Source organism: Trichomonas vaginalis, chromosome III, assembly GCF_026262505.1.
Source record: "Trichomonas vaginalis G3 chromosome III, whole genome shotgun sequence".
Lineage (NCBI taxonomy): Eukaryota > Parabasalia > Trichomonadida > Trichomonadidae > Trichomonas > Trichomonas vaginalis.
Genome location: NC_067205.1, coordinates 18,987,962 through 19,003,040, shown reverse-complemented (window position 1 = coordinate 19,003,040; position 15,079 = coordinate 18,987,962). Strand labels below are relative to the sequence as shown.

At 31.1% G+C, this 15,079-nt stretch overlaps 1 protein-coding gene and 1 pseudogene across 2 annotated transcripts, besides 2 other annotated features; both read right to left on the bottom strand.

The window, feature by feature from the left end:
* Window positions 1-798: 798 nt before the first annotated feature.
* On the bottom strand, window positions 799-1,020 carry TVAGG3_0728290 (uncharacterized protein; the record flags this gene model as incomplete). Its single annotated transcript, XM_051244406.1, has 1 exon — window positions 799-1,020. One exon carries the CDS (start codon window positions 1,018-1,020, stop codon window positions 799-801), a length of 222 nt encoding a protein of 73 aa, XP_051090993.1.
* A 181-nt stretch (window positions 1,021-1,201) lies between these two features.
* Window positions 1,202-2,122: a mobile genetic element.
* A 7,767-nt stretch (window positions 2,123-9,889) lies between these two features.
* Window positions 9,890-11,191: a mobile genetic element.
* On the bottom strand, window positions 9,970-11,096 carry TVAGG3_0728270 (annotated as a pseudogene). Its single transcript has one exon. A coding segment is annotated over exon 1 (1,127 nt).
* Window positions 11,192-15,079: the final 3,888 nt, after the last annotated feature.

Sequence of the window (15,079 nt, the reverse complement as noted above, 5' to 3'; positions counted from 1 at the left end):
CTCAACGCAAGTGACTATTTACTTGTGGAGATAAGAGGAACAGCACTTGATGACATAGAGTCAATTGAGTTCTGGATCGGAGCTGCTTCTGAACCAATTACAAGGCTTTGGGTTCAATCGCTTCTTCTATCCCTGCTTCCGTTCCTCAGGCAGCAATAATGAGAAGGAAGGTATCAGTAATTCAACAAGTGTGAGATTGTGCGTGGAACCATTCCAGGAATGTCGTGCATTCACTGTATCTCAATAAAAAGTTTTTTTAATATTTTTATTAAAAAAATAGAATTTTTTTATAATGTGATTTTTTATATCAATTCACGCCTGTAATATTTTTTTGATGCGTTTTATGAATGGTTGAATAAAATTCATTGTTTAATAGTCAGACATATCTTGGCACAAATACTTTCCAGCAACTAACACTCCCTGTAGGAAAGTATAATTTTTCTTTGTGGGGAGCCTCTCCGAGGGAATGCTCCAAACACAGACGGACACATCGGTGGAAAAGCGGCTTGGAAGGTTTCATTAGTGGTGAGATTGATTTAAAAGAACAAACTCTTCTGACTATTGTTGTAGGAGGTAAGGGCCAAACTGCAGATAAAATTGTCAATAATTTACCCGGCGGGTACAATGGAGGGGAGTCACCATATATAGTAAAGGGTGTTAGGGACTGGAGGGCGGGCAAGCGATATAAGGATTGGAGGAACTGCATTAGAGAATAGAGTAATAATTGACAGTGGTGGAGGAGGGTCTGCAGTCGAATCAGATGGCGGTGTAGGAGGAATGAAATAGGAGGTAACGGGATTAATAATAGTCCATATATGGAACAACCTGGTAGAGGTGGAACGCAAAGTAAAGGTGGAGATGCATATCATGGTCTTGAGTTATATCCTGATTATTCTGGGCGTCTAGGATTTGGAGAGAATGGAAAGTCTTATGCTTACGGCGCCCATCGGGGGTGGAGCGTATTTCGGCGGTGGCGGCGGGTGTCAGGAACATGCTGGAGCTGGTGGTGGGTCTAGTCATGCTTCCTCTTTGTTTAAGAATGTTCAAATGCAAAGAGGAATAAATTGGGGAGATGAAGAATCATCATTACCGTGATTAGTGCAATCAAAGTGAATAAAATTAAATCATGCACTGTTTCTATTTCATTCAGATACAGTCCCATTATTATATACCTTTTTGTTTCTTGAATAAAAAAAAATAAAAAGGTGACCAAACTATTTTTTGAAAGTCCGCCATAACTTTAATGGTACTATTTCAGCGTGTACAATGAATACAAAAATTCTAAGAGTGCCACATAAAATAGTACTTTAGACTTGAGTTAATGCTACCAAGCAAATGTTAAAAAGATGACTTTAGTGTTTTGATAATCAAAGATTAAAATCATTATTGTCTAAATCAATAATCATAACGACAGAAGTTAATGTTTTTTCATCAGTGCTTTAAATCCACTTTTAAAAGTATACCTCAAAAATCAAAATATCAAAAAAAATTGGCCGATAGGTTTGGCTTTAATTTTTGTCTGCTTTTATGATTTGATATGGATGTTATAATTTTAAAAGTTGAGCCAAATTCACCAATAGATTTTTGAGATTTGCAAATACTCAATAATTTTCAGCGGTGTTATCTTTTATTAAAAGAACTATTTGGTTTCAGTATCATATAAATTGATATTTACTTTCTATTTGAACCTTCATTTAGCTAATGATTTAGTAATACAGATTTCATCTAATCCTTATAAGAGAATTTTGAATTTGTTATAATAAAAAAAACAAACAGATATAGCTTACACTTCTATAATAAAGATACCTTTTATAGAAATCAGTATGAAATGTGTTTTGGCTTATTGAAAGCATATCAGACATAATCGCCATAATCAAGAAATCTATATACCCAATAAGTAATAAATTTGTCGATATAGATTTTTCATAAAAATTAGTTTTTAGTCTGATCTTAAAATAAATTTAATTTTTTATAAAAAAAAATCACATTTAAATTACCTTTTTAGTAGCTCGAAATCCGTTGGTGGATTTGGGGCGTACTTCAAAATTAGCTTTTCTTCTACATATGAGCAAGATTTTAAATATGGGGCAAATCGGATCGGCGAAAGGAGTTTATTACCTTTAAAAATAATTGATACTTAAATTAAGAAATTGAAATAAGCATACTCGAATGTTATTTTTGAATTTAAATACATTTCATCTCCATCAGATAATACTTTAATAGTTTGAATTTCAATTTACTTTTTGTATTTGATTTTGAGGAAATTACCTCATATAGACATCATGTATTTTTATGGCACACATTTTCTTCTAAATGTTACATAGCGATAATTAAGTTCCAAATATAAAATAATTAAATTTGCAAATTAATGTGAGAGTTTCGATTGTTGAGTAAACAATGTGATTGAAAGTTTATATGTTTAGGCTAAAATATATGAATTAAAGTTTTGTGAATTTTCCACACGTAATCTGATTCTTCTGGCTCCGCTGATTCGATTTCTGCTGTCAGATCGTGAAAATATGCATCACATATAGAGATAAATGCAATTGCACAACTTAATATTTTCCTTAAAATTTCTCTTTCAGGTTCATACCTAAATAAGCTCTTTTTTTGAAAATTCAATTTTTTTCCAAAAATGTATGAATTCAAAAGTTCAGATTATATCTAGTCATTTTCCAACATTAATTTTGTGTTTTAGTTTTGAGATATTCATTTTATTATACGTATTATTCAGAAAATTAAAAGAATTTGTGAGGAAACGGAGGAGATAATAAATATGTAAAGATGGATGAATAGACAATTTGAAAAAAAAAGCAATAATTTTGAGTTGTGTTTATCTCTTTATGTGATGCATATTTTCACGATCTGACAGCAGAAATCGAATCAGCGGAGCCAGAAGAATCAGATTACGTGTGGAAAATATGTTTTGAACGCTTAGATAGGGCTAAAATGAGACTTTATGAGATGTGTTGTATAATTATAGTTTTTGCGATAATGTATCATGAGATCAGAATATGAAGAGAGTAAATATGTATTATTGTCACAGGTTTATATGTGGGGATAGCTCGATAGAGTCTCTAAAAGAGATTAGTACGTGAGTAAGGCGATTTAATAAACAAATGAAAGAAATAATTAAATTTTTTTTTAACTTCGAAAAGATTGTATGAAAGTGTCTTTGATTGTAAGATACATTTAGATCGACAAGAGTGTATTGTGCACTCTTGTCGGTCAAACTTCCGCGTTCAAGTTATGAATGCGGAAGATTGTCTCATTCTGGAAGACATGCAGTGACAATGTCTCCCGGAATGAGACATGCAGACCGACAAGAGTGCACAATACACTCTTGTCGGTCAAACTTGCATCAATTATGAATTGCGGAAGATTGTCTCATTCTGGGAGACATGCAGTGACAATGTCTCCCGGAATGAGACATGCAGACCGACAAGAGTGCACAATACACTCTTGTCGGTCAAACTTCCTAATACAAAATTTGATTCCCTTATTATCTTCTTAACAAAACTTAAGATTTCAATAATACATCATGAAAACATTCATTTACTACATTCACACTGTTATTCCTTTCTATAAATTAACTCATTTAATAGAATCTTGTTTTTATATCTTATTATTTTCTCATAATACTTCTAATTCCTCTATTTCCTCTTCCACATAAAATTTAATTTTGTAATGCTATCATATACACTTAATGTTTTCAAATTTTCAGATTTAAATTTAATCTTTATTTTCATCATCATTTATAATCTTGTTCCTATATAAAGTTATAATAAATTATCGTCAGATTCTAATATTTATGATTCTTACTACTCAATTCAATATAATTATGTTAGTCACTCATATTCAGGAGAATAATTTAAAAATCTATAGCTCATATTTTGATAGTTATATATTTAGATGATATATATTGCAATTCCGGTTTCAACACGATCAAATGCCAAACCAAGACAAAATATATATGAATTTTCAAAATATCGATTTACATTAGAATCTATATCTAATTTTATCAATACACAAGTAGGGAATGTTCAATACATCTTTGAGCAACGTGAATAGCACAATTTTATAGGATTATTTGTTGATTATATAAAATATAAGCCAAATCGAATCTGCTGTATAGTACTTTAGTTTATCATTGAATGTTAAATGTGTTCAGATAAATATTTGAGTCAGATATCGCATTTTCTAATTTCAAAATTTATCTCATGAAGTTAGAATTTATTTGATCATACAACATCATGTTAGTCAAACTAGAGTTCAATGGCGATTCTAAAATGGAACAAATGCTTGTTTTATCAAAATGTTAAAATATTAATCTAAAAAACTTAATATCTAACCAAACCATTCTAGAATTATTATATACAGGTATAGGCAATCTAAATGCACACGGAATTCGGAAAATTAAAAAGAATATTTATGAGATTATTAAATCTTATGTAATTCAATGAAAAGTAGATAATATGAATATCTATAGGCTATATATCAACATATGAGTTTTTGGTTTGACCAATACTATACTAATGTGATCAAATTAATCTGATTTCTTAGATTTTCATTTGAAGCATTTGCAGTAGTAGGGGTACCTTTATATATTAACATATTAAAAAATTGCGCTCCGATTCGCAGTTTCTTCATGATTTTGAGATTGCATTAGATTTCGCGATGCAGAAAAAAATCACTTTAGATTCCCGTCAAACTCTAAGTATAAGCATGTCTCTATATGTAGAAACTGTCTGCGCTATTTATTTCCCGGCTCAAAAAACCACGGTGTCTGTGTGAGGAAAATACCCATTTTAGGACCCTGGGTAGGGGGTCATGAAAATTTTCCAAGAGTTGGAAATATATGGTATTATATAGGACCACAAAGTAAGTCTAGGAGTCATATTTATTGTAAAAATAATAACAATGAATTATTACTATCAGAAGATTTAAAGGAATCAGAGATTTATTCATGTAGTCATACAAACTATATTAACATTTTATTAATTGACGGAAGGATCGAACTTTCTGATTTTAAATTTGATGATCCAAAGATATCAAATGAAGGCTATCCTCAGTATGATAATGGAAATTTGAAGCCATTATGGTTACCAAAAACACAAACATCGAATGAAACTTCAGGTACTGATAATCAGAAGAATAGTTCTAGTAATAAAGCTCCAGCTGGTGCAATTTCTGGAATCGTCATTGGTATTATTATTGAAATTGCAATATTTATTATTGCATTTATTGTTATCCGAAAATACAAATCATCAACAACAAATACTGATGTAGGTGAAGAAGTTTAAATTTTCTTATTGAATAAAAATTTACATTTGATTTTTCTATATGAACTTCTATAAAAAATATATTGTCTTACAGAAATCTCCAAATTTAAACCATTTCATATAGTTTGATTGTGCAAAACCTATATTCTTAATATAAATTCACTCCCATTTCACTTTATCAAGAATATTCTATTCAAAAGTTATTGCCCATATTGTAATTCAACTCCGCTGTTTTGCTGATAATATAGAATGATTCAAACATTCAAAATTAGTACTTGAAATTAATTTTAATTTTGAATTATAGGAAGGAAGTTCAATATGGTGTTACCCCCTTTCATTTTTAAAATTTAATTCGGGAGTCTTTTTGGCTCTAAACCAAGTTCAAATTAATTGCTTTTAGAAAACATGTTCATTGTGAAGAAGTTACAAATAGTATTTGGCGTCTTTATTATGAAGGAATTGATCCTCCTTCTTCAGTCATTACAGGTGAAGTTCAACAAGTCACTCAACAGAGACAAATGCTTTGCATACATCTGTAAATTTATCAACTTACAAGATAGAGCAGTTAAATTCAAAAATACAAATGATTACTCGATTTTACTTTGCGAAAACGTTTTTTCAAAAGGTCCAGGTACAGTATATATTGAAAATTCTAATAATACTGCCATTATTATTGATAAATTCTGTTCATTTGAAAGTAAATCTCTGTTATGGCCAATTTCTTCATTTCAAAGGAAAAATCAACAGTACAATCCTCCAAGGATCAATTTGTAATGGAGGAAATAGTTCAGTATATTGTATGATTTGCCAGCAATATGGTTTTGGATCTCTTTCAAAAACAAACATTTCTAACTGTATTTCAATCGATGTCCAGGTTTTGGTTATCAATATGTTAAATCAACAGTAAATGTTTCATTTTGTAATTTTGAGAATTTAAAGCAACTGACGGATTGATTACTCGTTTTTAATGTCCAGGAAGAATTGACCGATGTAATTATATAAATAATTCTCAAAAGTCAGAATATTATGGAATTGTTTCGACAACTGATAGACTTGATATTTTCGATTCATCTTTCCAAAACAATCCTCAGATTAACAAAGGAAAATTATTTAAAGCAGGTTGGGATGGGCAGATTTATATCCATCGATGTAGTATTGATTCTTATTCATCTATTGGATGTTGATACATCAGAAAAAGGAGAAGTTTCATTTAAGAATATATTAAAATTCATTGATTTAAGTCCATGTGAAGGAAATCTTGAAATAATATTATTTGTACCAAAGAAAGAAAATAAAATTTGTTCTTCTTTTAAACTTATAAATTTTCTTTTTGGTAAATATCATATTTCTATTTTGTTTATTACTAAACGATAAAAATTAATAATTTTTCATATCTTCTGCATTTTTAAACAAATAACGAGAAAAATATAGAAATAATAATGATATCAATTCGATCATAGTCAATGGTAACTTCATGTATAATGTTGTAAACCAAATAGAAATATTGTAAAAATTATTAAATTCTGTTTATAGTAGTCTTGGGAATTAATTCTAAATTAAAGGGATGATTTTGAAAGTCTGGCGTAGTTTGTATTTTAGAGATAAATCCAAAAATATCAATTCTTTCATAGGAGAAAAATATCTTCGGGTGTTAAGTTGTAAACTAAGGCAGTGATCTTTTAACACATTATAATAAACTTTAAAATATTAAAAAAAATATTATGTTTTTAATCATACTCATTTTCATATGCACAAAATGATGACATTGGATCAACAATACCTTCATAAACTGTTTGATCGTCAATCATATCAACTTCGAAGTCTTTGCAGAACTTGTTGATCATTTCTGTGCAATCATCCAGATCGGATTTGATTTTATCGATTTCGTCACCGGATTCAAATTCAATCAAAAGTTCGTTCACTGCTCTTCGATGTTGTTTAAGTGCTTTAACAAGACATTCTGAGAACTTAGAAACGTTTTCTTCAAGAAGTTCTGGATACTTTTGTTTGATAAAACTCAAACAGTCACGTGCACAGTTAGGATGTTGCAATGTTGTATAAAGCATTTCTTTGTATCGACAAAGATCTTTTCCGAAAATAACCATTGGTGAATCCTTGAATGCACCAATGGGCATAGAAAGATATGGATCGAAGTCTTTCACAAGTTGATCAAGAGATGTGAATGCTCGGTTCAATGTATTAACACATAATTCTTTAACACGAACTTCCTGGATCTCGATCTTCTTGATAGAAACACCTTGATGATAAAATGGTAATTTTTCTGATGTTTCGATGTAAAGAGTTTTAATAGGATTCTTCAGTTCTTCAGATGATTTCTGTGATTGTTTATTGATAGAAACAACGGATCGGAACTTATCCCATGAATGAGGAGCTTCATCACCTTCGATTTTATCATCCGATGGCTCTAATTGGATCAAACAAATACCATCACCTTTGCATTCCTCATGATGATCGCAATAATCTGTTGGACAAACAATTCCTTCGCGATTCTTCAGTTGTTGAACAAAATGGATTGTTTCCGTCTTCTTGCAGCAGTATATTCGTTGATCTTTCTTGCCGCCTTGTCTTTTTCTACCATGAAGAATGACAATGGAACACTGACACCAACTGTGTTTCCTGTAGAAATACTAGACAAATAATTGGACAATTTAGAACAGATTTCTTTAGACCGGCCGTAATCGCGGTTCTGATAAAGAACACGTAATGCCATTGATGACAAACCGCGCAATGTATAATATAACTGTGCTTCTTCGCATAACCAAACAGATGAATTCAAATATTCAATCAAAAGATTTTCATTAAAATCAGACAACAAAATTTCGGCATCGGCATTCCTGCATCAACTTTAACTTTAGTTTCGACTTGAACTGAAGGAATGAAGAAGAATTCTTGATATGTTCTAGATCGGCCGTAATCATAGACATTGTTTGCCGTTCTGATTGGTTGTGTCGTTGATAAATGGAAACCGGGTGGTTTAGGCAATCGTTCGTTCTTCTTTTTATTTTCGAGTTTTTCATGTTTAGAACGATGTTCAACAACCGTAGCAATTAAACATGTACAATGTAATTGTGAAACAAACGCTGAGATATAATCACCGGATTCGATATTGATACGAACTAATTCACTCAACCACTTTAAGCGCATGTTTGGAAAGTCCATGTTTTCATCAGCCAATGACATTAATTGTTGACAACGAATGGACAATGCTTGTTTTGATGATTTCTGTTTTTCAACAATATCTGCAATGGATAAAGCAGAATCCATTCGATCACTAACTTTCTTTTTAAGTGATTTATTGTCTGGTGTAAGTTCTTTAATTATCAAAATATATTCTTTAAACATAGGAATCATTGAAACTTTGTTTTCTAAAAGAATTGTTGCGTATTCATCAATGAATGAAAGTGTGGAAACATTAACTTGTTCATATCGATTGTAATCTTGTTTGAAACTGTTAATAATCAATGCGGTACTCAATGCACGTGATTTTGCTTGTTTGTACATAATTAATTTAGTAGACATGATGATGAAATTACGTTCTAATGGATATGATTCGAATAATGAATCACAAAGTAAATACAAATACTTGTAGTTATCTGTTGGTTGGTATCGACACAACAAAACTTCAATTAACTGGATGACTTCGTTCATGCAAACACCTAATTCTGATTTGACGTCAAACAAAAATTTGATGTAAATATGTGTCAGCAAATCAAGAAGATTCAAGTTAATTTGTGGACATTCATATGTTGGTTTGATGACATCCAATGTGTCAATGATGATTTTTCCGGTCAATTTAAGGAATGAAATGAAATGACACTTGAATGAGATAGATAATGAATGGAAGAATGATAATAACTGCTTCTGTTCACTGTTCTTGATTAAGAATAAAACAAATGGAATCAATGCAATTTGCATTCGTTTGTTAGACATAAATAATGGGGATTCAAAATGATTAGAACATAAATCAATAAGAGGGAATAAAGCAAATGCGATTCGTTGTCGAATACTATAACAAATCTCATCTAAGTTAGATAACAATCGAGCTAAAAAGCCTGCACAAAGTGCAAATGTGTCGGGATCACGACCGCCAAAACATTGTTGTGTCGACAACAAAAATTGTGATGTAAGTTTAGAATAAGGTGAATACATAGCGTTCGTTGATAATGGTTTCATGTTGTTAGTCATGTTGATCAAGAAGTGCTTAGAAAGAGATAATGGAGATAAGAAAATCCATTGAACTCGTGTAGCAGACATTGGATGTGCAATTATGGGTCTGACCTTAGATATAGTTCGAAGGAATGTGTAAACGAATCGTACGATTTCTTCATTTCCAAGATCTGAAAGATTATGGAAGAAGAAGAGTCCCAATGACTCTGTAATGGAATTGCAATCAATATCCTTAGTCAATAAGAAGCAAATCAAGTCAAGAAGTGAGTTGTTAATTGTAATTAAGTCTTGAGCTGTTGATTGAAGTTTGCCATCGGAGAAAACAATCTGCATAATGTCAAGAATAAGTGGTAAAGATGTTGAAAAGTCTGGAATGATTGTTGTTTCGATCTTTCCTTCAATGATTTCATGACAAAATATAGGGTGTCCAAAGGTGTGTTTAGCACAAACCTGAATACTGCGAATAGAAATAAACAAGTTACATATATATAAAGTTTATTTAAATATAATCACCATTGGATTCAATCACGCGTTCGCAGCGATCGATCCAGGCTTCAAAGACACGCTTTAAATCATCATGAGAAAATTGCTCAAATTGCTCTCTTACAAAATTTTCAAGATCATCTGGACTCGCGAATTCGCGTCCTTCAGCTCTCTTTTTTAGCGTGCCGAATAAATAAAAGTCAGAGGGTGCAATATCAGGTGAATAAATTGGGTTTGGAACAACTTTGACATTGTTTTCCACCAAGTAATTCATTACCTTATGACTTTTGTGAACTCTTGAATTATCAAAATGAATTGCAAACTTTTGTTTTTGTTGTTTGGATTTCTCAAACTCATCAGAATTGATAATTTGAGTAAGAACATTGTCAATTAGATACTGAGCATTCATCGTATTAGGTTTTTGAAGAATATCAATTGCGATGATGCCATTCACGCCCCAAAAAAACCGACAACATCATCATTGGTGTGTCAATTTTTTTCTTCGGGAATGTTTGCGGATTTTCATCCTTCGGGATCCACATGATTTTGGCTTCTGTTGCATATTGAAACCAAGACTCGTCCCCTGTTACTAAAAAAGCGAAACTTCTTGGATTGATACGCACCCAATATAGAGAGGAGCTCTTTCGAAGATTGGACTCTAGATTTTTTTTGAACTGAATTAAGGTTGTGCGGAACCCAACGTGTATACGCTAGTTTGTAGTTCAAATAATTGTGCAGATAATAACTGACTGTTGTACGTGGTATCTTTGTCATCTCCTCTATCCTTCTGAGTGATGCTCTTGGGTCTTCATCTAGCGCTTGAAGAATTGCTTTGATTTTTCTTTGATCCGGCGATTTTTTGTCAATTTTATGATGGGCGCCTTTTTGTTCATGAAGTGATACATCCTAACATGATACATTACAGTGGAATAGCTAGGAGCATCCATACCGAAGCATTTTACCAATATCTCGTAGATTTTTTTACAGTCTTTGCATTTTTTTGCAAGAGCGAGGATGTTTTCTTTATGATTCATTAAAAAAATGAAAAAATCCCGCCAAAATTTCCCGCGAAACCGCCTCCTGTCTCAAAATTCATTTTATATCCCGGCTGGCGCCAAAATACAACATACTCATCATATACATATATTCATATTTTTATTATATATTTATAATCAGCATATATCTCCTTTAATAGTCTCATATAGAGCGCTGTGCTAAACGCACCTTTGGACACCCTATACTTTAATCGCTTCTGGATAGAATGTTGGGAAGTCATCACCAATTGTTTGTGGATCGAAATGATTGAACAACCACTTTCGAAGTGATGTTCTACCGCCATCGCCAAATGTGATCAATAATTGAACCAATGTTGGGAGAACTTTAGAATCGCGCTTCTTAATAATTCGGCAGAAAAGAGGGATGATGTAAAGATCAGCATATGACTCGTCAATTCCAGACAAACTTGGAATATCGAAATTATCAGTCAATGCGGTAGCCATGTTTTGAGGAGGGAAGTAGAATGGAGGGATAGTGATCTGTAATGACAAACCTTCTGATTTCTTTGGTTTGCAGAGTTACGTTGGCATCTTTAGAAACTTTGCCTGCTTCTGAGAAAAGCTCGACTTCTACAGATGTATTGTTATTACCTGAGATGCAACTTAATGGAATAACTGCTGTATCGATCGCTTTCTCTTTGATCTTAGAATTTTCTTCAACATGATAAAATTGAATCAGGAAATGACACTTTAAGATGTTCTCTGTAGGGACGATCGGTATGAAATCTGGGAATGCGTGTTTTGGATTGCCATTGAACATCGGAGAAACAAAAAATCTGTAAGACCTGTGCAATTCTTGTTTATGATTATTTTGAGAGTCTATAATTTTTGTAGTTTGGTTTCTCACATACGCAAGCTTTGAAGTAAACTTTTCCTGATTTAAGATTCAACGTAGTCCAAATATCGCGAATTGTGATGATTGGATAAAACATTTTGATACATACTTATAAGATTGAGTTAGCTGATTTGATATAATCTCCTATTAAATGTAAGCTCAATTTGATTCGTAAAGATTCACGCCTTATGAACATAAGTATTAACATTTTCTCTTTGCTTCGTTAATATAGATATTTTCATCATCTGAATAATAAAATTATTCCTTATGATCTAAGATAAACTCAATTTTTTTTTCTTTGATCCGAATTCCACTTTTACGAGACGATATCGTAAATTCCTTTAAAATCTGAATCTGAATCTGAAAAATATTTATAAAAGCATTCTTCATTATAATTTCATTAATTTATAGATTGTAGTTTTCAATTATAACGGCGCTTCAGAATTTTGATATAATCACGTATTTTAAATTTTTGATGCTTCACCTACTATTTCATCATTCGTCATCGATCGAAGAAAATTATACACGGATACTGCATTCAATAAATCCGTCTCGGGTATGCATAAACAAAAAATTAAATCAACAAATAAAATGAATGAAGCAAGAGATATCAGACAAATTGATGCTGTATTGCCTCCATATGTATCTGATGATGAATTAACTCTTCAATTTACAAACGATGAAGTAAAAACAATTCAAATTAGGGCTTGGTCTTCATATATAACAATTGCTGTATTCAGAAATGCAAATATGTTTATGCTCGAAAATGGAGAACCTTTGAAGCCTGTTTATTCATTAATAAATGAAAATGAACATGAATATGAAAAATCAATTTTACTTAGAATAAAAGGTCGCCAGCCAAATTTAGTTCTTCAATATAATGGAATTTCAGAACGTTATTCATCTGATATGCATGTAAGTGTAGTTATCAATGTTAAAGATTTTACTTATGAATTGCCACAATTAACAAACTCACATTTAATAATTGCTTATGCAAATAAACCAACACATTATGTAAAAGAATTAGTCAATCAAGTTATGGTTACTATCAAGGAAATCTATATTTTACTGATATCCATGAAAATTATGGGACTTGTGTTCATATTGATATGGAAAAAAGTGTTGAATATGAAATATCAGGAATATTTGATGTTGATGGTTGTCTTCCTGCATTTAAAGATGCTAAAAAAGTTGAAGTCATTTTTTCAGATGAACTAAAAACACTTAAAATTGATTCAACACCGATAAAAGTCATTTGTATGACAAAATGCGAACAGATTGTTGTTATGTCAAATGTTGAAGGAATCAAACGCGAAGATAATTACACAGATGATTCATCGATTCTTTCATCAACAAATGGACCACAAAATATATTAGTTTTCTTCATAAAGAAATCATTTTGGTCTTCCAAATATAATTATTCAGTTAACACAATTTCCGAAATGCAATCAGCATATTATTTTGAGTCTTCTAATACAAATCAATATATCTATTCTTATTCACCGTTTTCAGTGAAAGTAAGATATTATATAGGACCACAAAGTAAGTCTAGGAGTCATATTTATTGTAAAAATAATAACAATGAATTATTACTATCAGAAGATTTAAAGGAATCAGAGATTTATTCATGTAGTCATACAAACTATATTAACATTTTATTAATTGACGGAAGGATCGAACTTTCTGATTTTAAATTTGATGATCCAAAGATATCAAATGAAGGCTATCCTCAGTATGATAATGGAAATTTGAACCATTATGGTTACCAAAAACACAAACATCGAATGAAACTTCAGGTACTGATAATCAGAAGAATAGTTCTAGTAATAAAGCTCCAGCTGGTGCAATTTCTGGAATCGTCATTGGTATTATTATTGAAATTGCAATATTTATTATTGCATTTATTGTTATCCGAAAATACAAATCATCAACAACAAATACTGATGTAGGTGAAGAAGTTTAAATTTTCTTATTGAATAAAAATTTACATTTGATTTTTCTATATGAACTTCTATAAAAAATATATTGTCTTACAGAAATCTCCAAATTTAAACCATTTCATATAGTTTGATTGTGCAAAACCTATATTCTTAATATAAATTCACTCCCATTTCACTTTATCAAGAATATTCTATTCAAAAGTTATTGCCCATATTGTAATTCAACTCCGCTGTTTTGCTGATAATATAGAATGATTCAAACATTCAAAATTAGTACTTGAAATTAATTTTAATTTTGAATTATAGGAAGGAAGTTCAATATGGTGTTACCCCCTTTCATTTTTAAAATTTAATTCGGGAGTCTTTTTGGCTCTAAACCAAGTTCAAATTAATTGCTTTTAGAAAACATGTTCATTGTGAAGAAGTTACAAATAGTATTTGGCGTCTTTATTATGAAGGAATTGATCCTCCTTCTTCAGTCATTACAGGTGAAAACCAACAAGTCACTGCAACAGAAGACAAATGCTTTGCATACATCTGTAAGTTCATTAAGCTACAAGATAGAGCAGTTAAATTCGAAAATACAAATGATTACTCGATTTTACTTTGCGAAAACGTTTTTTCAAAAGGTCCAGGTACAGTATATATTGAAAATTCTAATAATACTGCCATTATTATTGATAAATTCTGTTCATTTGAAAGTAAATCTACTGTATGGCCAATTTCTTCATTTCAAAGGAAAAATCAACAGTACAATCCTCCAAGGATCAATTTGTAATGGAGGAATAGTTCAGCATGTATGATTTCCAAATATGGTTTTGGATCACTTTCAAAAACAAACATTTCTAACTGTATTACATATCAAAATCCAGGTTTTTGTTATGCTTATGTTGAATCAACAGTAAATGTTTCATTTTGTAATTTTGAGAATTTAAACGCAACTGACGGATTGATTACTATTTTTAATGTCCAGGAAGAATTGACCGATGTAATTATATAAATAATTCTCAAATATAAAATTGGGAATTGTTTATTTTTTTATAGACTTGATATTTTCGATTCATCTTTCCAAAACAATCCTGAGATTAACAAAGGAAAATTATTTGAAGCAGGTTGGATGGCAGATTTATATCTATCGATGTAGTATTGATTTTATCATCTGGAGTTGATATCAGAAAAAGGAAAGAAGTTTCATTTAAGAATAATTTAAAATTCATTGATTTAAGTCCATGTGAAGGAAATCTTGAAATAATATTATTTACAAAGAAAGAAAATAAAATTTGTTCAATGTCCATC